The sequence below is a fragment of the Microchirus variegatus genome, assembly GCF_963457635.1.
Source record: "Microchirus variegatus genome assembly, chromosome: 21".
NCBI lineage: Eukaryota > Metazoa > Chordata > Actinopteri > Pleuronectiformes > Soleidae > Microchirus > Microchirus variegatus.
In genome coordinates this window covers 16,937,038-16,961,795 of record NC_139822.1, presented here as the reverse complement: position 1 = coordinate 16,961,795, position 24,758 = coordinate 16,937,038, and the positions used below count along the sequence as shown (strand labels likewise).

Genomic DNA, 24,758 nt, shown 5'->3' with positions numbered 1-24,758 from the left:
TAAAGGTGTACCTGGAGTTGCCTTCCTGTTTTTAAGTGTGTGTTAAAGGTTACATTATGTAATAAATCTAAAGCAACTGGCCATAAAATCCTCCTAATATGTCACAGAGACTGAGGAATAATGTTCATATAACAAACTGAACTCACCAACAACAACAGTACAGCATTAAAAAAATATTTTGCAGACTGCAAATCACGTTTATGTTTTGAAATCGTGTTTTTAGCACGTGGCGCCACCTACCGCCGTCTACCAATCATTGCAGTCAGTAGAGCCTCAGCTGCCGAATGGCCACGGGTTGCCAGTTAAGTCAGCAAATGAAACCTAAAAGACCGTTTTGGGCCACATTCTTGCATACAGCGCCTTTAAACCTCGCTTCTCCGATCCTTCAGATTAAGTTGGGATGAACATGGTTTTGCATGGTGCTTATTTATTTTATCTTTAATAAATAATTCAACCTGGCTTCCATGTTGATATATCCTGTGTGCCACTTGCACTGCGCTGCCTCGCCACATGGGGGTGTTGGGGGGGGGGGGGGGGTTGCTCTCTTGGTTTGTATCCAAAGATACAGTGAGAGAGTCTCTTTAAAAAAAAAAAAAAAAAAAAAGTGCTGTTATTCTGTTCTGCACAATTTAAATACAAGGGAAAACCCTTTAAAATAATTTTGACAGTTTACCCCCATCAGGCCACGCCCCTGTCCGGCTGTGCTGCGCCGCCATTGGCCGCCGGATTTCGCCCTGCGCGCCGATTGGTGGGCCTCGCTAGGTTTCCCTCAGAACTGCAAGACGCCGATATTGCGTTACATTGTGGCAAAATGGCGGCTGTCATTCAGAATCCACTCAAAGCGTAAGTAATTTAAGACATTTAAGGTGCTTTTGTGTGCCGTTTGCTTTTGTTGCCGAGTCGCGCGTGGCGACGCGGCGCCGCGCGTGCATGCGAATCGCCGGCTCGTGTGCGCACGACGCGCGGAGCTTGTCCAGATGTATTTCGTGTACTTCTTTTTGCATGTCAAAGTAAGCCCCTCGTAGACTTCTTCTCCTTCTATCCCGCACGGTTTTGTCATTTACTCTTAAACATGTGCGTTCGGCTCGCCTGACATTTTGGCGACACGGCGGCAGCTTCCGCACGGGCTTTTTTTGTGTGTGTGTCGTCCTCCGTGGGGGCTGTACGTTTATTTGGGAAACTGTCGACAGCGCCGAATAACATACACACACACACACATATATACAAAAAGCCCATTTTCTCTGCCGGACACAGGGGCGGACATTGTCGTGTGACATTCCGAAAGTCGCTTGTAGTTGCCGTGAACGGTCGACATGTCAACTTTGGCTCCCGCGAGCGCAGACGTGGTCGAGGAGGACCCGGTGAAGCGCAGGGAGGAGGAGGAGGAGGAGGAGGAGGAGGAGGCATTTTGTGTTTGCATGCTTGCTGGCGAAATCGGCCAAAGTGTCAGCAATTTGAGTCGGCTGTTGGAAATAGACTGACACTGACACAGGCAGGGGAGGAGGGAGGGGGGGGGCCCTATCACTCTTGCCCCCCCACCCTAAATAAATCACCTTTTTCCCCTCATAACCCCCCCCTCCACCATTTCTCCTTTGTTCTGTATTGTTTCACCAATTCCATGTCACTGTAAGTTAGACACAGCCCCTCCTTCTTCTTCTGCTGCTCTTTCTGCATGGACCAGAATTGAGCATGTCTGCAAATGCATGCATCAGGAGGCAGTGATGATGGTGGTGGTGGTGGTGTCTCCAATGGTAGAGTGTAGTGTATAGAGCGCTCCGCTGTGCCTTTAAGCGGAGGAGGTGCTGGAGATTAGCTTTGGACCAGGATCCCGGTTCCCCATCTGTCAGCGAGACGCTCTCTCCGACTGAGAGGAAGTGTTAGGGCGGCGAGCGGGAGGAACCATCTGCTCCTCCGCAGAGGTACACACGGCACCTCCGTGGTACCGGGGACCACACATAACAACAACAACAACAACAACAACGACGCGCTGCTGCATCTCGTCGCCCACTAAGAGCTGTTGTTTTTCATACCTGGGTGTGAGGAAATATCTGTATTTCACGTATTCTGAGTTGCGGTTTTCTGACTGACAGTCAAACACCAGTTGGCGCTCTTCGCCCCGGTTCTCCTCCCAGTAGGAAACGATATCTCTTGGGCAACAGAATGAGAACGTGGGGCTGAAACGGTTACTCGATTTTGCTAAATAGTTTGCGTGTTTTTAACCCTTTAAAGGGTGAAGTAAGTAGTTTATAGTGCCATCTAGAGGAGAGGCTGAAATGTGCAACAAAGAACTGCTCCTCTGCTCACCCCCTCCCTTCCGCGAGCGCTACGGTGTCCTCAGCCGGTCAAATGTCGTCCTCGTCGTCTTTCTCCGTGTCAGTCAGTAGAGTCTCAGCTGCGGAGCAACCACGGGTTGCCAGTTAGGTCAGAAAACGAAACCTAAAAGACCTCTGTGTTTTGAATTTGAATGAAGTAACCGTTTTTTGGGCCACATTCTTACATATGGCGCCTGTAAGATAAGGGGTCTTGCTTTGCAGAGGCCGCCATCTTGTGTTTTGCATTTTAGAAGCGCTACGCAAACGAGGAATAACGTCTCGGATGATTACGCAAAGGCCCGCTGACGTGCTCGAAGTCTTCCGTTTGTTACGCTCTGCCCTCTCTCCGTTAAGATGTTCTTTTAATTTTAATTCAACACTTAAAGGGATAGTTCGGAATTTTGGACATAAGACCTATTTTCCAACTCAGCCGGATGTGATGGAGACGTCTGGAGACGTTTTCAAGAAATGTCATTCAGTTCTTCTAGTTGCCGAGTTCGCTGATGCTATGGCTAGCGCAAGTCAATGATACAAGTTAGCATGGCATTAAAAACACTCACACCGACTCCACAGTGCACCCGAGGCAAATCGATTGTAACGGCAGACTATCGACGTACATATCTGTGTTGATAGAATGTTTGAAATAAAACCAACCTTGCAATTTGAAGGATTTATGTCTCAGCAGCAGCAGCAGCAGCGCGTCATACTTCCGGCAGCGGCGGAAGTATAGTGCTGAGAAAGTAGTCCCTCAAAAATCCATGCGATGCCACGTTAGTTTTGTTTCAAATATCATTCTATCAACACAGATATGTACATCGATAGTCTGCCGTTACAATCGATTTGCCTCGGGTGCACTGTGGAGTCTGTATGAGGTGTTTTTAATGCCATGCTAACTTGTATCATTGACTCGCGCTAGCCGTAGCATCAGCGAACTCGGCAACGAGAAGAACTTTATGAAATCTCTTGAAAACGTCTCCAGACGTCTCCATCACACCGGCTGAGTTGGAAAATTGGTCTTATGTCCAAAATTCCCGAACTATCCCTTTAAGACGCCCCACGAGGGGCTTTTTGCGCACACGATCGCAGAGGCTGCGTGTCCTGTCACGCAAGTGGCCTTTAGCCAGACATCCTCCTCCTCCTCCTCCTCCATCCCTCAATCTGTATGAACACACGATGTTGAGTGAGTTTCGCGCTCCTCATACTCAGTTTTTAACCCGTCAGGGAGTCGCTGCCCGGATGAAATCTCCACCTGGCGTAAAACGCATCTTCTATCTTTTTAAAAAAGATGCTCTTTATTCTTCATTGGAACATACAGTCCATATTATTCTCCCTTTTGTCTGCTGTCAAGCTGACGTTTTAGCGTTCTGATGTTCTGATTTCCCCCCACACACACCCCCGTTCGCTATAAGCTGTGCTTAATGAAGTGTTGCCGTCCGCTATAATTAGCCCGTGTCTCGGGTTTCTGACTTCGTTTCACAAGTTTGTCAGATTTTAATTATACACACTTGACACTAATTGGATGTCGCTCCCGTGGACCAGTTTGACCTTTTTTTTCATATTAACTCCGTTCACTTAAGGGAAATTAAAAACCACCGGACTGATTTTTTTATTTTTTTGTTGTGGAGATGTGGCAGCAGGTTTGTGCGTCCCCTCGTCTGAGGATGGAGGATGGGGGGGTAATCTGCACATCCCCGCTGATTAAAATTGAAGTCTGGGATATTTAATTAATAAAAAGCTGCTCATTAAAATTTCAGCCACCGCTGGAGGTTCTCTGCGGGTCTGACACGTCGGTTCTTCTGCTGAACCTTTTGTCGTTTGCTGGAGTTGAAGTCGACTTTGAGTGAGTCAGGGTGCTCGAGTGTGTGTGGAGGTGTGTGATCTGGTGTTTTTACTCCCACCCAGACTCTCTCTCTCTCTCTGTGTGTGTGTGTGTGTGTGGTTCTGATTGGTGGTTGTGACGATGCAGTCGCTCTGCGTGACCTCCTCCTCCTCCTCCTCCTCCTCTTCCTCCCCCTCTCTTTTTATGTGGTCGCTGCTGCTGTAGCTTCCTGTAAAGCAGCAGCGAGTGCACCTGCAACGTTTTGAAATGCCTCCTGAGCAGAACTGCAGAGGCCGAAGTCATGGTCCTTAAATGTTACAGCTGCAGCCAACGAGTGTTTTTTCCCCGCAATCGGTTCATCGTTCGGGTCCGTAAAATGTCGGAAAACGTTGATCGGCGTTTGTCGAACCTGGAAAAGACGACGTTCTCGAACGCCTCGTTTTTCTCCACAAACCGAAACGATTCACTTTTGATGATTTCTTTGTTACGTGGTGCGAAGAAACAAGGGAAATAGTCGCATTTAAAGGAGAAGTAAGCAGTTTATAGTGCCATCTAGAGGAGAGGCTGAAACTTACAACAAAGAACTGCTCCTCTGCTCACCCCCTCCCTTCCCTGAGCGCTACGGTGTCCTCAGCCGGTCAAATGTTGTCCTCGTCGTCTTTCTCCGTGTCAGCAGATGAGGTTCGTGAGGCGAGGGAGAGGGCGGAGCTACCGCGGCCGTAGCAGACGAAGCGGAGAGAGAGGAGGCGGGACTTCCGCTACAAGTAAAGAGACGCTCGATTTGTTCTCTCGCGTTTGTCCTTACAGGCTCCGGTAGAAACATGGCGTCTCGCTGCTAACAGTGGCTATGCAACCGCGGCCCGCGACCATGTTATTTAACATGACTTTTTGAAACACTACGAAAATGAAACAAAGAATATTATACAGCGACTAGACAATGCAGGAGCACATAATATTTATAAAAAAGTGGATTTTGGGTCATTTAAACCCATAATTACTACACAGTGTCCCTTTAAAGAAGCTAAAATGATCAGAAATCTTGTTTTAATCGTGAAAAAAAGCCGACGATAATCCATGAATCGCGTCTCTTGAAAGCCCCGTGAAGAAGTCTCGCATCGCCAGAGGCGCAGCTTGTGAACAGGCAAGGCAGGCAACTGCTTGGGGCCCCCCGAGCCTATAGGGGGGCCCCCCGACACTCGGAGCCTGAGGGCTGTTTTTACTGAAATGTGCAGTGACCAGCCGCCTCCCCGTCCCCCTTAAACAACAATGGCCGATTTGCAATGACATCTCAGTAGGAAACCCCCCCCTAAAGGGGCCCCACCTCACTTTAACCTGTGTGAAGTTATCGTTCTGCAAGTTGGAAAATGAAGAGGATTATTTACAGTGTAATGCATATCTTTATTACTCAGTTTATATATGTTTTTTTTAAAAGCTATTTACAGTATTTTATTGTTCTTTACATTTATATTTTCACATACTTTTTAATTACAAGGTTTTTCCATGTTATTTCATTTATTTTGAAAAAAAAATATTTTGAACTTGCATACATTTTTCGTTGGTGTCAGATTATTTGTAACATCATGGTGACGAACACTGGTCGGAAGGAAGGGCCCCCTGGGAATGTTTGCCTAGGGCCCCTACAGACTCTAGAACCGCCTCTTCGCATCGCTTCACCTCCGAGTTGCTCGCCTGCGAAATATATCTTGTCGTCAGAGATGCAAAACAAGCGTTGACGCATGACCATGTGACCGCGTGAAGAACCGTTGACACGCTGATAACGGGAGGCCCCCGCCAGCCACGAGGTTTGCCTCGTTAGCCCTGACTCTCGTGCACACGCTCGCCTTTCTTTTACTCGACTGGGAGATGTTCAGGACGAGGAGCTTCTTTACTCCTTTGGAAAAAAAAAACCTGAAATCAGTGTTAAAACGGAGTGAAACACAAAAGTTGTAACATGTAAACATTACCTCTGTGTTTGTGTTTGTCGTCCGGCAGAAACGGCTCTAAATAGATTAAATTGGATTAAATCCACATTGTCATGTTTCATCTCGATGGTAATTGTATGTTTTTAACCAGACGTTAGCAACAGCGGCTAATTTTTAAACCTGAGATTGATTGATTTGGCGTTATGTGCACACACACACATCTCTGTTGTTTTGATGGAGAGATTATTACACGTTTATTATTCTACTTTTAGAGCTGCAACTAACGACTATTTTTACAATCGTTTAATCTGCCGATTATTTTCTCGATTAATCCATGAATCGTTTGGTCCATAAAATGTTAAAAAACGTCGATCGGTGTTTGTCAAAGCCGGAAATGACGATGTTCTTGAACGTCTTGTTTTGTCCACAAACCAAAATGATTCAGTTTTTAATGATTTCTTTGTTATGTGGAGCAAAGAAATCAAGAAAATATTCACATTTAAGAAGCTAAAACGACCAGGAATCTTGTTTTAATCATGAAAAAAAGCTTCAAAACGATCATCAAAATAGTTGGCGATTAGTTTAGTAATCGATTAATAACCGATTCAGCTCTATCTGCTTTATATCAACAACCTGTGACCTGTTTAATCTCGTTTCCAGCCCCAAGTTTTTAACAGGGTTATGGGTCACGGGTCACATTTATCGCAAGAGGTTGGAAAACCGCTCTTGTTTTATGAGAGAGAGAGAAAACAGAAAATGTGAGCTTCTGGTCAAAGTTGAACCAGGAAGCTGCTCTGTAATCTGTGACGGATGAAATAGCAAACGGAGTCACGCGTTCGCCGTTGGTAGTAGGACAGTAGAGCAGCACAGATATCGTTTAGTGTGATATATACGTGACTCCACCCCTCACCTAATCCACCACACCTGGTGATGACGGGCGGCGGCGGCGGCGGCTCGGTTCGAGTGATGTCATGAGTGTCTTTGCTTAGTTTTGACTAAAGGCGTTTTATTAAAGGTGCCATATGTAAGAATGTGGCCCAAAACAGTTACTACATTCAAATTCAAAATACCGAGGTCTTTTGGGTTTCGTTTTCTGACGTAAACTGGCAACCCGTTGTTGCTCGACACCTGAGACTCTACTGACTGCAATGATTGGTAGACGGCGGTAGGTGGCGCCACATGCCAAAAACATGATTTCAAAACCTAAACATGATTTGCAGTCTGCAAAATATTTTTTTTAATGCAAATATTTTGTCTGTACTGTTGTTGTTTGGTGAGTTCAGTTTGTTATATGAACATTATTCCTGAGTCTCTGTGTGACATATTAGGAGGATTTTATGGTCCAGTTGCTTTGGATTTATTACATAATGCACCTTTAAGAAATGCCAAAATGTCATATATCTTGTTATTGCTCTCTTGGGGAAACTTTGCACATCTTAAACTCTGAGAAAGAAAGTCCCTCTGTGCTTTTATGACACCGCGTGACGTCTTTTATGAGGAAAAAAAAAATAGAAAAAGAAGTCGTGATATGATTATAAAGTACAATAAAGCCACCCTCTCTCGCTATGACGGTGGCAAAAAAACTCCCGTAGTTGCGAGTCATAATCTGCTCCGTGCCTCTTAACCTCAGCCTTCGCCGTCTAGCCTCCCCCCCCCTACCTCCCTCCTCCCTCCTCCTGTCTTCTTGCTGTTTTTATTCTTCACTTCAGCTTCTCCACCCCCTCCCTGCAGCACTCGCCCTGTACCTGCGACTGTTTGCTCTTCTCAAGTCACACGGACACGAAGCCTTTTCCCTTTTTCCCTTTTTCCCAGGACGCCTCTCTCTCTCCGCACACTGTGGCTTTGTCCGGTGGCTTTTGTGCGGGACGGCATTCCCGACGCGGCTGCCGTTCGTCTATCTGCCGCCGGATGATGTCTTATAGACGGGGGATATTGGTGAGAGAACAGGATCTGGAAGACGCTGACAAATCAGCCTCTCACCTCCTCCTCCTCCCCCACCTCTAGTTTAAGATTCCAAGCTCGACTTGCAGCCCCGCAGCTCATTAGTTTCACTCCAAAATGGCCGTCTTTTCCGTAAACGCCGTAAAGGAGAACACGCGGAGGAACTCACGCCGGCGATGTTCGTACTCGAAGGACCAAGTTACTTCACGCACCTCGCCGCCATTTCCAAGTCACGTCCGTATTCGACGTACGAGGCAAATCAGAACCTGCCCTTGTGCGAGAGACACTCTGCTGAGATTAATTAAGTAGGCTAATTACCATACAAGGCGTGTGGCAGCGATTGAATGTGAAAATTCCCCCCCCACCTCCCAATTTCACTCTGAATATTAACTCTTGACACCCGGAGGGACTGCCAAAATCTCAGTGGCACCAAGAAAAGTGGAACTAAAGTGGGAGAAGAGAGTCTCTGCTGGTCACGGGCTGCAGACTCGCAGTGTCGCGATGATAATCGTAACCCGCCGGTCGCGCCCACGGGCCCTTCCTGCAGTGCCGTCTGACAAAGTGTAGGTAGTGAACACGATTGACCTCAGGAGAGGGAGCAGCGCTCAAAATGTTCTCCCCGATGACGAGCTATAAAGAGGACCGAGAGTTATTTTACGTTTCCACTAGCGTAGTGCCTGGTACCTTAGTACCCGTCACAGGAAGAGACGTCCGACGCGAGAATCGAGCCGAACACTGCCGAACTGTAGATCAGTAAAAAAAGACTTAACTGTCCTTGAAAACGTGGCTTAATCTCCAACAATTACCAGGGAAATGTCTTAAATATCATTATTTAAAGCGGAACTAGACCGGAAGTTCCTATTATAGCTGTTTTTTTTTAGTGTGTATCTGCGTCATTACCTTGTTTATTAAGCCCTGACGGTTCGAAACAAACAGTTCAGCCATTGCTGAGAACGTTGTGTTTTATTGTAATCTCGGGGCTCAACGAGATCACTGAAAATCCCGTAATAGTTACGTAAGCAGCGGTTCTCCTGAACAACCGATCGTCCTGCTCCGGGCACTAGTCCGGGCACATCCGGTTACGTACATTGAACCGCAGAAGAAGAATAACGTCCGTGGTGGAGGTGTTTCACGGGCAACAGTGTCTTCTGACTCTGGGTCTGATTCCGGTTTAAAGTCATAAAAGGGACTTCGGCGGGGAGTCGTGACGAAGCTATTTTTAAACACTGTTAAAACAATGTTTTGATAATGAGGAGCAGTGCATCCACCGTTCCAGAGGGGGGCGCTGCGCTTCTGAGAACGGATGTGCTGGATAGTACTGGCCAATCACAAGACTCTGTCTTCTGGGGGTGAAAGTTCACTCTGAAATCTCGCAGCAGAAAAATACCATCAGAAAAGAGGATTTCTATCGGCTAGTTTACAGCAACTAGGAGGTTTTTGACCATAAAAACAAGTTAATGTATGTAAGTAGACCTCCATAACTAACATATATGTGCAACAGGACCACTCTATGTGACCTTTAACTGATTCTAATAATTCAGTTACACTGAAAACAACTGCTTTACAAGTCACGAGTCAGTCTCTTATGTATGTGGTGTGTTGCGTGAAAACTAGCAGTTTCATGCAGCCGTGCGGCGATGACTCCGCCCACGTTGAGTAGGTACTATTTTGTAGTGGAAAACCAACCTGTGAGCCGAGGTGAGCTGGGGAAATAGATGCTAACAGGGTTGATTGGAAGCCGATTTGGGGTTGAGGAGGATTACTTTCGTCTTGTCTTGGTTTTATTGATTCTATTCACTTCGTTTTTATTTGCATAGTGCTGAATCACAACTGTACATAGACGACATCACCGAGAGCAGAGAAAGCCAACAAATCCACACAATGAGCGAGCACTAAGGCATCGGTGGAGAGAAGGAAGAAATCCCTGATCCATCTGCCGCTATTTATCTGTCATTCCGTCGTAGTGTCGCTGCCTCAGCTATAACTATGTTAATAATCGTGAGCTTGTCAAACCAAAGTCGACCGCAGCCAGTCCGCCGTGTGCCGCCGGACGCTAACCTCTAACCGCTGTCGCCCCCCTGCACAGGTTGGGCGACCAGTTCTACAAGGACGCCATCGAGCAGTGCCGCAGCTACAACGCCCGCCTGTGCGCGGAGCGCAGCGTCCGCCTGCCCTTCCTGGACTCGCAGACGGGGGTGGCCCAGAACAACTGCTACATCTGGATGGAGCGGCACCACCGCAGCCCCGGTGGGTGGGCAAACACACACACACACACACACGTTTGCACAGTTATTCTTCTGTGGACACCAAGTTGATTTCCATTCATTTGTGCAGCCTAAACAAAGCGCTAATCTTAACCTTCACCAATTCAAATCAGTGTCAATACTCGAGCTGCAACTAATGATTCTTTTCGTAATCGATTAATCGATTTATTATTTGGTCCATAACATGTCAGAAAATGTTAAAAAATGTGTGTGTGTAGTGTTTGTCAAACCTGGAAATGTCTTGTTTTTGTCCACAAACCAAAATATACTAGAAAATAATAAGAAAATATTCACATTTAACAAGCTAAAACAATCAGAAATCTTGTTGTTGATCATGAAAAAAGTTAGTAAAGTTAATAATCGATGAGTTGTTTCAGCTCTAGTCAATACTGGAAAAAAATGATTGGATTAGACATTAATAATAATAATAATAATAATTATAATTTAATAATAAATAATAAACTTTATATGTAGACCACCGTTTCATACGAGGATTGCAGCTCAAAGTGCGTCACGATAAAAGGAAAATAAAATTTAAAAAGCGAATAAAACGGTAAAATACAACACGGGGTGGAATTAAATAGGTAAAGGTTTAACTTTAAAGGCGCCATATGTAAGAATGTGACCAAAAACGGTTACTACATTCAAATTCAAATTACAGAGGTCTTTTAGGTTTCGTTTTGAATATTATTCCTCTGTGACATATTAGGAGGATTTTATTACATAATGCACCTTCAAAATAAAGTAAAAATGCAAATAAAACACAACACACTGTGGAATAAAAAGGAGCTAGTTGAAGAGCTAGCGTAAAAAGATATTATAGTCGGTTGTTATATGATCTGTAAACCATCTGTGGACTGACTTGTATGAAGCTAAAAATGCTAATTGTATGTATTGTACTGTTGCTCAGATTCAGCAAATAATGTAAGCACGTGTGTGTATTTGACGGAAAAATACAAATACTGTACATCCTTTAAAAAAAATAAATAAATAAATAATTTGTGTGTTTGAAGGTGTTTCAGCCGGACAGATGTACACGTATCCAGCTCGCTGCTGGAGGAAGAAAAGGCGGCTGCACAACGCCACAGATCCTCCTCTGGGCATCTACGGCCTGCAGATCGGTGAGACCCCGCCGCCGTCTGTTGTCCTTAAGCTACCTGCACACACACACACACACACACACACACACACACACACCGCTTCCTGCTCCTCTCACTTTCTCTTCCCCGCTAAGCTGTCTCCCCCTCCCCTCCCCCTCCATCCCACCCACCCACCTCCTCCTCCTCCTCCTCATGTGATTACTGGTGATGATCTGGAATAATCTCACTAAAAGCATATCACTCCAACGTCTCCCAACACACTGAGCGGAACACGCTGCCAGTCGTTTTTTTTCCCGTGGATGAAATGTGGCGGCGGCGGCGGCGGCTTGGTAAACTTGTTTTGTGAGGAGCAGAACGTGTAATTAGATTTCCCGCTGCTGGGAGCAGCGAGACAAGAGTTGGGGGGGGGGCCGGGGGCCCCCCGCTGCAGACAGTATTTAATAAATGTTATTGAATGTAGTTTGGCCTTCTCGAGTTGCCACTGGAAGCGGCTCACTCGCGGCACTCCACACTGTCCTGTCTCTGCCGTCTCCTAGGTGCCGGGAATCTTTTACTATCTCACGCTAACGGCGTTGACGCTAACGCACATCGCGTTTCCGTGACGACTGACCGTTAAAAGACGCGCGTGACGCCGTGTTTGCGGGAGTCCGGGCCACCGCTTACCAGTTAGCTCCTTTAGCGCCGTTAGCGCGCCTACAGTCGAACTGGAGCGGTCTGTTTACTAAACGTAAAGAACGGCGCTACAAATAACCGGCGTACCTGTGTGCTGCGTATGTGTGCCTCTGTTTTTAAAGTTCAGCGTTACTTTAGAGACTCATTTTAACAATCGGGACGTAAACATGACGTCACATGGAAGCGCGTCATGCGTTAATGTGGGTTAACGTTGATGCCATTTTTTGTACAGTATTTGTATTTTTCCATCAAATACACAAACGTGGTTTGATTATTTGTTGAATCTGAGCAACAGTACAGATGCCACATTAACTGCGCTAAAGCTAACGTCAAACGCTAACACATGGCGCGTTTCTGTGACGACTGCTCCAGTCTGATTTGCAAGACAGAATGACAAATCCGATTTATTAAATAAAAGTGCCTTTTTGTTAGTGCTGGGCACGCTAACTGCGCTAAAGCTAACGTCAACGCTAACACATGGCGCGTTTCTGTGACGACTGACCGGAGAAAGACGCGCGTGACGCCATGTTTACGTGACTCCCAATTTGTTAAAATGAGTCTCTAAAGTAACGCTAATCTTTAAAAACAGAGGCACACATACGCAGCACACGGGTACGCTGGTTATTTGTAGCGTGTGCTCTTTTCGTTTCATAAACGGACCGCTCCGGTTCGAATGTAGGCGCGCTAACCTGCGCTGAAGGAGCTAACAGAGGGAGCTAACTGGTAAACGGTGCCGCGGCACGTAAACGTGACGTTAGGCGCGTCTTTTTCCGGTCAGTCGTCATGGAAACGCTTCATGTGTGTAACGGCGTTAGCGCTGTTAACCTCCGTTAGCTTGTGCAGCACTACTCTTTATATAAAAAAATCGATTCTGGGACATTTTATATTGATTTTGAATCGCAGTCAAAGAGAATTGCGATTCTTATGTCTCTCGCCTCCTTCACTTCCTGAGCTAAAGTAGCCGCTTCCCCGTGTGGCGCGTGGTTCGCGTTCACATCGTCATCAACGTTTTCCGTATCCTAACGAACGTTGACAACGTGGGGGGGGGGGAGTGTTTTTTTTTTTTAATGCTTTTATGTTTTGATTGAAATCTCCTTTGTCTTCGTGGTGCACGTGGACACATGTTTCAGGAAGCTGAACAAATAACAAAGGAAGATGGAGCCAAAGCAAGATGGAGTTGATAGCGCAGATAGAACCGAGCCTTTGTTTCCCCCAAACACATCCCATTGTAACCTATTGTTTCCCAGTGAGATGGCACGCTGCTGTCCCCTTCTCCTGCAACACTGGGTTGTGTGTGTGTATATATATATATATATATATGCTTGTCTGCCAGAGCCAGACACAGGGGACATGCACCCTAATTTAACCTGGTGTCTCTTCTGCCGAGCCGGCCAGAGGTGGTGGCCAGCACAGACCCAGCAGCAGCAGCAGCAGCCACAGTCTGTCTCCTCTAACTCGTGGTGTGCTATAGAGACTGGGGCTGCATGCAGAATCAGCTCCCTGCTGCAGGCTGCTGCTGGCTCTATTTTTAGCCCCCCCCCCCCCAGCTCCTATGGGAGGGAGGGAGGGAGGTGTGTGTTTGAGGGTCTGTCTCGTCGCGGCGAGTTGAAAGTCGACGTGTGTAGACACAATAGTGAGGGGCTGCTGCCACACGGTGGAGGGGGGCCTCCCTGCCCGTCTCCACCTCTTACCTTTGCAGCCCTGTGTTGTTCCTACACTTCACTATTCTTTGCTAAAGTCTCTCCAGTGGGGGCAGTGGCGAGATAAAGAGGCTGATAAAGCTGGATTTAGAGATGGGGGGGTGGGGGGGGCGGCGGGTTTGAAGTGTGTCCTCCTATTTTCAAACGCGAAGCTCTCCGAGGAGAGACTTTGTAAATAAGACCTGCGGATCCCAGCGACTGTCAAAAACGCTTTTATTTGTTCTGGCATTGTCTTGCTCAGCGTGTTCGCCCTCCTACACTGTGTGTTCAGGTCTTCAGCTTCGCCGTAGGAGGAGATATCTGCACGACCATGTGTCCGCTTTTAAGTGATAAGCCACTTAAAATGCAATGGCAAATAGAGCTGCAACTGCAACGGTTATTTTCCTAATTGATTAATCCGTCTGGTTTGTCAAACCTTGAAATGACGATGTTCTCGAACATATCGTGTCGTCCACAAACCGAAATTATTCAGTTTTAATGATTTCTTTGTTACGTGGATCAAAGAATCCAGAAAATATTCACATTTAAGAAGCTAAAACGATCAGAAATCTTGTTTTAATCATGAAAAAAGCTACGTCTATTGTCAAACTACAGTTAGACAATAGACGAGTTGACGACACATTTAGTTATCGATTATTCTTCGATTAATCAAGGACGCGAAATGCTATCATTACAATTTATCTTTTTGATTTTTTTAATTTTTATTTATTTATTTATTTATTTAATCCAATTTCTCGAATAATCGGTAGAATACTCGATTACAAAAAATATAAATATTCGATAGCTGCGACCGTTGTAAGCTACATTAGGTCAGCTAACGTCAATGTTTTTATATATACATATATTTCTATATGAAGTGGCATGTTGTAGAAATGGACCACGAAAAAGATGAGTCATTTTTTTTTTTTCGCAGACGGCGGCCTCATGTCCAAAGAAGCCTTGCCCGCTCAGAGCACCACGCTGGAGGCGCTGCTGCGAGGAGACGCTAAGAATGACGAGGAGAGTCTGCTGGAGATCCAGGTGGGTTTCATCGTCTGTCTGTGTGTGTGTGTGTTCTTGTACTGGGTTCTGGCATACTGAGGACCAGTGAGGGTTTTTAACCAACAAAATGAGGTAATTTTTACGGAGTGAGGACATTTTGGCCGGTCCTCACTTTGTTTTCATTGAAATCACTTCCTTAGGTTGCTATAACATGCTATACTCAATTTGTCAAAAAAAAAAAAATCTAATTTTGGATGACATAGTATAGTATGACTTTTTTGTCAAATTTTGGACCAAATTTTTTTCAAATTTTGGACGACATAATAGTATGACGTTTTTGTCAAATTTTGGACCAAAAGTTTTGGGTCAATTTTTCTTTTTCAAATTTTGGACCAAATTTCTTTTTTCAAATTTTGGACCAAATTTTTTTTGGTCAAATTTTGGACCAAATTTTTTTTTTTTTTTTTTTGTTTTAAAATGTTGGACGACATATTATAGTATGACGTTTTTGTCAAATTTTGGACCAAAAATTTTGGGTCAATTTTTTTTTCAAATTTTGGACCAAATTTTTTTTTTCAAATTTTGGACCAAATTTTTTTTTTCAAATTTTGGACCAAATTTTTTTTTCACATTTGTTTTCAAATTTTGGACAACATATTATAGTATGACGTTTTTGTCAAATTTTGGACCAAAAGTTTTGGGTCAATTTTTTTTTTTCAAATTTTGGACCAAATTTCTTTTTTCAAATTTTGGACCAAATTTTTCTTGGTCAAATTTTGGACCAAATTTTTTTTGGTCAAATTTTGGACCAAATTTTTTTTTTCACATTTGTTTTAAAATTTTGGACGACATATTATAGTATGACGTTTTTGTCAAATTTTGGACCAAAAATTTTGGGTCAATTTTTCTTTTTCAAATTTTGGACCAAATTTCTTTTTTCACATTTGTTTTCAAATTTTGGACAACATATTATAGTATGACGTTTTTGTCAAATTTTGGACCAAAAGTTTTGGGTCAATTTTTCTTTTTCAAATTTTGGACCAAATTTCTTTTTTCAAATTTTGGACCAAATTTTTTTTTTTAAATTTTGGACCCAATTTTTTTTTTCAAATTTTGGACCAAATTTTTTTTTCACATTTGTTTTCAAATTTTGGACAACATATTATAGTATGACGTTTTTGTCAAATTTTGGACCAAAAGTTTTGGGTCAATTTTTTTTTTTCAAATTTTGGACCAAATTTCTTTTTTCAAATTTTGGACCAAATTTTTCTTGGTCAAATTTTGGACCAAATTTTTTTTGGTCAAATTTTGGACCAAATTTTTTTTGGTCAAATTTTGGACAAATTTTTTGGGTCAATTTTTTTTTTCAAATTTTGGACCAAATTTTTTTTTCACATTTGTTTTCAAATTTTGGACAACATATTATAGTATGACGTTTTTGTCAAATTTTGGACCAAAAATTTTGGGTCAATTTTTTTTTTCAAATTTTGGACCAAATTTTTTTTTTCAAATTTTGGACCAAATTTTTTTTTCACATTTGTTTTCAAATTTTGGACAACATATTATAGTATGACGTTTTTGTCAAATTTTGGACCAAAAGTTTTGGGTCAATTTTTCTTTTTTTAAATTTTGGACCAAATTTCTTTTTTCAAATTTTTGACCAAATTTTTTTTGGTCAAATTTTGGACCAATTTTTTTTTGGTCAAATTTTGGACCAAATTTTTTTCTTTAAATTTGTTTTAAAATTTTGGACGACATATTATAGTATGACGTTTTTGTCAAATTTTGGACCAAAAATTTTGGGTCAATTTTTTTTTTCAAATTTTGGACCAAACTTTTTTTTTCAAATTTTGGACCAAATTTTTTTTTTCATATTTTGGACCAAATTTTTTTTTCACATTTGTTTTCAAATTTTGGACAACATATTATAGTATGACGTTTTTGTCAAATTTTGGACCAAAAGTTTTGGGTCAATTTTTCTTTTTCAAATTTTGGACCAAATTTCTTTTTTCAAATTTTGGACCAAATTTATTTTGGTCAAATTTTGGACCAATGTTTTTTTGGTCAAATTTTGGACCAAATTTTTTTCTTTAAATTTGTTTTAAAATTTTGGACGACATATTATAGTATGACGTTTTTGTCAAATTTTGGACCAAAAATTTTGGGTCAATTTTTTTTTTCAAATTTTGGACCAAAGCTTTTTTTTTCACATTTGTTTTCAAATTTTGGACAACATATTATAGTATGACGTTTTTGTCAAATTTTGGACCAAAAGTTTTGGGTCAATTTTTTTTTCAAATTTTGGACCAAATTCTTTTTTTTCAAATTTGTTTTCAAATGTTGGATAACTTATTATAGTATGACGTTTTTGTCAAATTTTGGACCAAAAATTTTGGGTCAATTTTTTTTTCAAATTTTGGACCAAATTTTTTTTTTCAAATTTGTTTTCAAATGTTGGACAACTTATTATAGTATGACGTTTTTGTCAAATTTTGGACCAAAAATTTTGGGTCAATTTTTTTTTTCAAATTTTGGACCACATTTTTTTTTCACATTTGTTTTCATATTTTGGACAAGTTTTGGACCAAAAGTTTTGGGTCAATTTTTTTTTTTCAAATTTTGGACCAAATTTCTTTTTTCAAATTTTGGACCAAGTTTCTTTTTTCAAATTTTGGACCACATTTTTTTTGGTCAAATTTTGGACCAAATTTTTTTTGGTCAAATTTTGGACCAAATTTTTTTTGGTCAAATTTTGGACCAAATTTTTTTTTTCAAATTTGTTTTAAAATTTTGGACGACATATTATTGTATGACGTTTTTGTCAAATTTTGGACCAAAAATTGAGTAAATTTTTTTTTTCAAATTTTGGACCAAATTTTTTTTTCACATTTGTTTTCAAATTTTGGACAACATATTATAGTATGACGTTTTTGTCAAATTTTGGACCAAAAATTTTGGGTCCATTTTTTTTTCAAATTCTGGATGACATAGTATAGTATGACGTTTTTGTCAAATTTTGGGTCAAATTTTTTTTGTCAATTTCCTTTTGGAATTTTGGACCAAAAATTTTGCGTCCAATTTTTTTTCAAATTTTGGACATAGTATAGTATGACGTTTTTGGAAAATTTTGGACCAAAAATGAAAAAGAAAAAATGGTACTGCAACCAGTAGTTCTTTGTAGATGTCATTCATGAAGTAGATATTTGTAATTGTGTTGATTTATAAAGTGGAAATGCTGGTCCTCACTTTGTCAGCAACCTAGTCCTCAGTATGCAGCAAGTACAAGAATGTGTGTGTGTGTGTGTGTGTGTGTGTGTGTGTGTGTGTGTGTGTGTGTGTGTGTGTGTGTGTGTGTGTGTGTGTGTGTGTGTGTGTGTGTGTGTGTGTGTGTGTGTGTGTGTGTGTGTGTGTGTGTGTGTGTGAGTGAGTGAGTGATTCTCCTGGTTTGAACGGAGAAGCCACATGTTTCAAATGTTCACTGCTATCAGTCAAATGGCTGAGGGGCCCTGGCACTGATAGTGGAGTGTTGCTCTGGTTGTCAAGGCAACCTGCCAAGTGTTCCCCAGCTGACCTGCAGGGCTCATTAGCCGACTGCTGTCTCACTGAGAGGCAGTTTGTACCAATGAATACTTCAACTCTGATTTCCCGTTTACTGACAAACTGATTTTGTGTGTACACGTGTGTGTGTGTGTGTCTGTGTTAGAATTATGATGCAGAAGTGTGTCACAAATGACATTAAATCAGGGGTCTTGCGGCCCTACACTTATTTGGAAATGATTAAATTCAACATTTAATAACATATTGGCTTGTCTAGTGTTTTAATTACAATTGTCTACGTGCATATTTTGATATAATGTTTTAATTCTGTTTTATTTCTGTCTGTTTTTGTTATTTACGGTTTCATTTTTCCCTCATAAATATGTTTTTTTTGTTGTTGTTGTGAGCAATACATCAAAACAAACACTTTTACTTTGAAAGGGTGTGCAATGCCATCCTCAGTAGCTGTAATTGCAACAGCATGATGTATTATCAAGATATAATCTTCATTTCTAATCACTAAATTGGTAATTATTCCTCAAATTGTTGGATTTTTTTTTCACTTGACCAGACTAGAAGTTCACTTTATTTAGTTCACATTTTGAGTTTGAGGCCCCTGGTGTAAACGTAATCTGCTCCTTGTGTCGTCGTATCACTACATCACGCATTCCACCGAACATAGCTGTGTCGTGCAGTGAGAACAAAGTTTGTTGTTATCTCTGCTGTAATGTCTCGCTCTCTCTCACCGCACACAGAGGGTTCTGGAGGCCGACGCAGCAGAGGACGCCTTCAACGAGGACGACGACTACGAGGTGGACACTCCCAAGAGGAGACACCGGGGAAAAGGCAGGGTAAGAGGCCGTTTCTTTGTTTTTAAACCGAGACAGCAAAACCAAAAAAATTATCGATTGTTAAAATGAGTCTCTAAAGTTAACGCACACAGGTACGCTGGTTATTTGTAGCGCTGCTCTTTTCGTTTAATAAACAGACCGCTCCAGTTCGACTGTAGGTGTGCTAACTGGAGCTGAAGGAGCTAACGCAGCTAACGGAGGGAGCTAACTGGTAAACGGTTCCTGGACTACGGCGCCGCGGAACATAAACATGGCGTCACGAGTGTCTTTTTCCAGTCAGTCGTTATGGAAATGCGTCACGCGTTAGCGTTGACGCCATTAAACCGACATTAACGTGCCCAGCACTAGAATTAACATATTAAACGAACAAAAGTAATAAAAAACTAGAACTAAAGGAGCTAACGCAGCTAACAGCACGTAAACATGACTTCACACGCGTCTTTTTCCCGTCAGTCGTCATGGAAGCGCATCATACGTTAATGTACGTTAATGTTGACGCCGTTAAACCGCCGTTAATGCGTTAGCGTGCCCAGCACTAGAATTAACAAAATGATAAAAAAAACTAGAACTAAAGGAGCTAACGGGTAAACGGTGCCTGGACTACCGCTGCCGCAGCACGTAAATATATGACGTCACACGCGTGTCTTTTTTCAGTCAGTCGTTATGGAAACGCCTCATGTACGCGTTAGCGTTGACGCCATTAAACCGACCTTAACGCGCTAACGTGCCCAGCACTAGAATTAACATATTAAACGATCAAAAATAATTAAAAAAATAGAACTAAAGGCGCTAACGGGTAAACGGTGCCTGGACTACCGTTGCCGCAGCACGTAAATATATGACGTCACACGCGTGTCTTTTTCCAGTCAGTCGTTATGGAAACGCGTCATGTATGCATTAGCGTTGACGCCATTAAACCGACATTGACGTGCCCAGCACTAGAATTAACATATTAAACGAACAAAAATAATAGAACTAAAGGCGATAACGCAGCTAACGGGTAAACGGTGCCTGGATTCCGGTGCCACGGCAGGTAAACATGACGTCACACGCGTCTTTTTCTGGTCATTCGTCATGGAAACACGTCATGCGCCAACGTGCGTTAGCCCAGCAGTAGAATTAACATATTAAACAAACAAAAATATTAAGAAGTAGAAGGATTCTCAGCTCTGCTTTCCCCTCACATCAGCGTCTGATGATGACTTTTTTAGCGTTGAATGCCCTTGCTGCCGCATTCCATAAAGTTGAGATTTTTCATCCTGACGCGACGTTCCAAGTCGCTCTCTCTTGTCTGACGCACGACTCCACGGCGAATAGCAACCACCCTTAAGTCCTCAAGTGACCAAATGGACTCCAGCAGTCGAGTCGTGCAGCGAGCCAGGACTCGACATAATGAGTCCAAGACCGTCTTACATTGTTTGTTCCTTTTTTTTAAATCACGTCCGTGTTGAAATACTGCAAGTTTGCAAACAGCGAATGGAGTTGGTTTTTTGTTATTTTCCTCAGGGTCGAGGTTCAGGTCGCAGGAAGACGGACCTGGACGACGATAAGCCATACGTCTGTGACAGTAAGTGTTGATGTTTGGATGTTGTGTCTGTAACATAAACGCACGTCCGTGGAGAATATTTTACATATCTGCAAAAATCTGTTTGCCATTTTTTTTTTTTTTTTATATAAAAGCACAAAGTGAAAGCAGGCGGACTCTTTCTGTTGTCTTAAGTATTCCTGTATGTGCACGTGGATTTAATTCAAACCTACACAATAACAAATTCTTCCTTCCTTCCTTCCTTTTTTTTCTCAGACCGATACAAACAAAAGCCTAACTCAAAGTCTTCGACTGCAGGTACCTGCACTTGTTGCCTCTCTCCTTTTTTAATGATATTTATTTTGACAGATTGTTCTGTAGACGCGTTGCAAGTACTGTGATTATCGATTCAGCTCCTATATTAGCTTACTTTTCCTCTAAAGTGCCCTTGCTGCTGTGAAACCGAGACGTGGTTATTATGTCGTCTGGGGGTTTTTTTGTTGTTGTTTTATTTGACTGACTGTTGCAATCAGATCCTAAAGCACTTATTGTTTTTTTTTTTCCGCTCTATCGGGGCTAGAAATTTAATACTGACCTTCATCGGCTATTCAGGCTTTTATTCTGAAAACCCAAGCGGCACTTCTCTTGATCCTTGTGTCTGCTCTTTCTCGTAGTATGTGCAAAGCGCTACAGGAACCGTACAGGACTAAGCTACCACTACACCCATTCCCACCTGGCGGAGGAGGACCGAGCCGGAGCGAGGAACGCGGTGGCGTCCAGGTCTCCCTCTGCGCCGCAGGCCGACAGACACAAACGTAAGACGTCCTTGTTGTTATCGTGTTGCGTAAGCTAATTGTTGGGTTTTCTTAACCAAACAAACACAGACACACACACAGACGTGTCGGGTCACGTCATGTAGAAGAAGCGTGAAATGGACACGTCTGCATGTATCATCATCTCTGTTTTGCCAAAGGCTATTTTTGCTTTTCCGTTAGCGATAGCACCTGGTAAGTTTAATCAATTGCTAATCGATGAACCGGTTTGAAAAATTATTCACTCGCACAAAATAGATTTGCAAGCAAAAAATAAATAGATTTGAGGTTGCAGGCTTGCAACTTCAAAACTTTTGCATGTAACTCCCAACTGCACTTAATGGGCGGGGCCTACACTTGATGTATGAGAGAAGAGTTTCTATTGGTTGCACAAATCTCTTTTTGTGTGAGTGAATATTAAAGACATAAATGTATCTCCAGATTTGAAGCTTTTTTTTTCATGATTAAAACAAGATTTCTGATTCCATATAACAAAGGAATCCTGAAAAACTGAATCATTTTGGTTTGTGGACAAAACGAGGACAGGTTCGACAAACGCAAATCAAATTTTTTTTAACGTTTTCTGACATTTTACGGACCAAACGATTGCTCGATGAATCGATTGTAAAAATCATAATCGCGCGGTAATCGTTTCAGCTCTAGTATATGTACTTAAGATAAGGGACTGCCATCTTTAGACGACACGTTTCTGTAGCAGTTTGTTTGTTTTGTTAGCTTTATGCAAAACAGTGGCATAAATAAATACAAAAAACCTGATAAACCGAGTGTTTATGTCCTTTCTGGTGTTCAAAACAAAGCGTAGTGTCCTGACACTCACCTGGAAAGGGAGGAGTTATTTGCTGCCTTTTGACTGTAAGCGCGCTAACGTCGCTAAAGGAGCTAGCGGAGCTAACTGGTTAATGGCGCCCGGACTCCGGTGCCGCGGCGCGTAATCGTGACGCCGCGCGTCTCTTTCCAGTCAGTCGTCATGGAAACGCGTCGTCATGTAGCGGCCTGCGCGGACGTTTGTTTTGTTAGCTTTACGCAAACAGTAGCGTAAATAAATACAAAAAAATCTGATAAACCGACTACGAGGAAACGACAGAGAGAGAGAGGGTGGAGTTGTGAGGGAGCGTTTATGTCCTTTTTGTGTTAACGTTGACGCCGCTAACTGTCGCTAACCGCCGCTAACGTGCCCAGCACTAAATAAAGCATGCAGTAAAACAATAAAATACTGTAGAAAAGCAAATTTTTAGTAAAGGTAACAGATTATCCTGTTATTCCCATGCTTTAAAAGAAAACGACGCAGCATAATTGACCCGACATTGTTTGTGTGTCTGTTTGTCTGACCGTTAGCAACACTCGAAAAGTCGCGTACGGATTTGGATGAAATTTTCAGGGAAATGTCCACAATGGGACCAGGAACAAGAATTTTTTCGGAGTGATCCGTAGACGCTATCACTATTTGTGTCGCTATTCTGTAGGTAAAGTGCTGCCTTGGCGGAGGTCTGCGCTCTCCGAGTGCTTTTCTATGTATCAGTTCAAAAACATGCATTTGGGCTTCATTATTGTTGTTGTTTTCTCTGGGAATTCGCCCACAGGTTCAAAGGGTCCAGGCGGGGCCAGCATTCCCAGTAAATACTGTAATAAATGCCAGGGCTCGAACAAGAAAATGGGTAAATCCGGGCCTCCGGGCTCAGGCTGCCGATGCACAAGTGAGTCGAGACGACAGCGCGGAAAGAAATACGTTAATAACTCTGCTTACGATTTGACGCCCACTGACTCTGTTTCCTGTCTTCTAGCCCGCCGCGGCGACGAGAAGGACGACGGAGCTTTCACCGGCGCGGAGGAGTTGTTCGGCACGACGTCGGAGAGCGACACGTCCACCTTCCACGGCTTCGAGGACGACGACCTAGAAGAGCCCGCCGCCAACGGCAACGGGATAACCAATCGACACAGATAAAGCAAAAAAAACCTTTAGATTTCAACAAGAGACGTTTTTTTATATATGGATTAACCTCTGGCAAAAAAAACAAAACAAATTTGCTGCTTCTTTTTTCAACGTTTTTTTTTTTTTTTTTTTTTCTTTCTGTTGTTGTTGTTTGTTTGCGGAAAGCACAACGTGATAATTTCAGGACAAGGAAAAATGCGAGTGGTATTTTATCTACTGAACATTGTTGAATAATTTATGAACACCTTTTTTTATATATAAATATATATATTAACGTTAAAGGCGGGCGAAAGACGAGTGACTTCGTGCAAACACGGAAGGATTTTTTTTTTTTTTTCTTTCCCCCCTCCTCACTGGAGCAGAAGGAGCATAAAATATGAGGAACAAACAAAGAAAAAACACTGGACAAATCAGAGAATTGAACAATTTAAGGCGAGAATGATGCATTCGAGAATGTCACTGTTAAACCTTACTTGAGCTACTGCGTGTGTTTTTTGTTTTTTTTAAAATCAGTAGTGGATATTACTATGAAGGCCTCTTTTTTTTCGTTTTTTTTTCCTGCTCTAACTTTGGATTAAACTTGTATGGAAATGAAGGAACCAACGGAAGGAACGACCGATTTTTGTCTAGAAGTCTATAAATTATAGACTTGACAGATTTTCGGAGGACAACGAGAAACTGAAAGGTAAGGAAAAGTGTTTTCTCACAAACCGTTGGAACAAATCCTCCTGTAATAAAAACAGCATTAATAATGGATTCTACTTCGGAGCTTAGCAATTAACGGTGAATTGAGATAATCCCTGTTGTTTCTTTTTGCACCGTCGGCAAACGATTCCTCAATTCACCAAAGACGAAGCAGATCGGCGTTAATTGTAGACTCTAAATTGATCGTAGGTGTGAACGAGAGTGTGAATTATTGTGTTTCTGCCGTTGTTTGCGTATAAAAAAATGGATGTTGTCTTCCTGTTGCAGAACAAATTTCCTGTTATTTCCCGCTATCGGAACCCTACATCTAAAAACATGTTTTATATTTATAATATTAAATATTTGTAAACCTCTTAAGGAATAATTCTAATGATTTTTTTGAAATTCATGAAATTATCAATTTTTTGATCCAAAAAAAAAGTATCTCGGAATGACTTGAAATTTACCATCATAATAGTCCGCATCACCCTGAACAAGGATCTGTTTAAAATATTTGCAAAACTCTTAAGGAATAATTTTAATGAATTTTTGAAATTCATGAAATGATCCATTTGCCCTGATGCACTGACAGTGAGCTGACATTTTCCTTTAAAAAAAAGTATCTCGGAATGACTTGAAATTTACCATCGTAATAGTCAGCATCACCCTGAATAAGGATCTGTTGAA

At 42.3% G+C, this 24,758-nt stretch overlaps 1 protein-coding gene across 1 annotated transcript; it reads left to right on the top strand.

Annotated features, from left to right (window-relative positions):
* Positions 1–811: 811 nt before the first annotated feature.
* Positions 812–23,399, top strand: LOC310942126 (zinc finger protein DPF3-like; the record flags this gene model as incomplete). The annotated part of the gene is made up of 10 exons (XM_083907434.1): positions 812–843; positions 10,081–10,241; positions 11,272–11,379; positions 14,644–14,750; positions 19,004–19,099; positions 20,606–20,666; positions 20,901–20,942; positions 21,299–21,439; positions 23,038–23,151; positions 23,239–23,399. 10 exons carry the CDS (start codon positions 812–814, stop codon positions 23,397–23,399), a joined length of 1,023 nt encoding a protein of 340 aa, XP_083763560.1.
* Between the last annotated feature and the right edge of the window lie 1,359 nt (positions 23,400–24,758).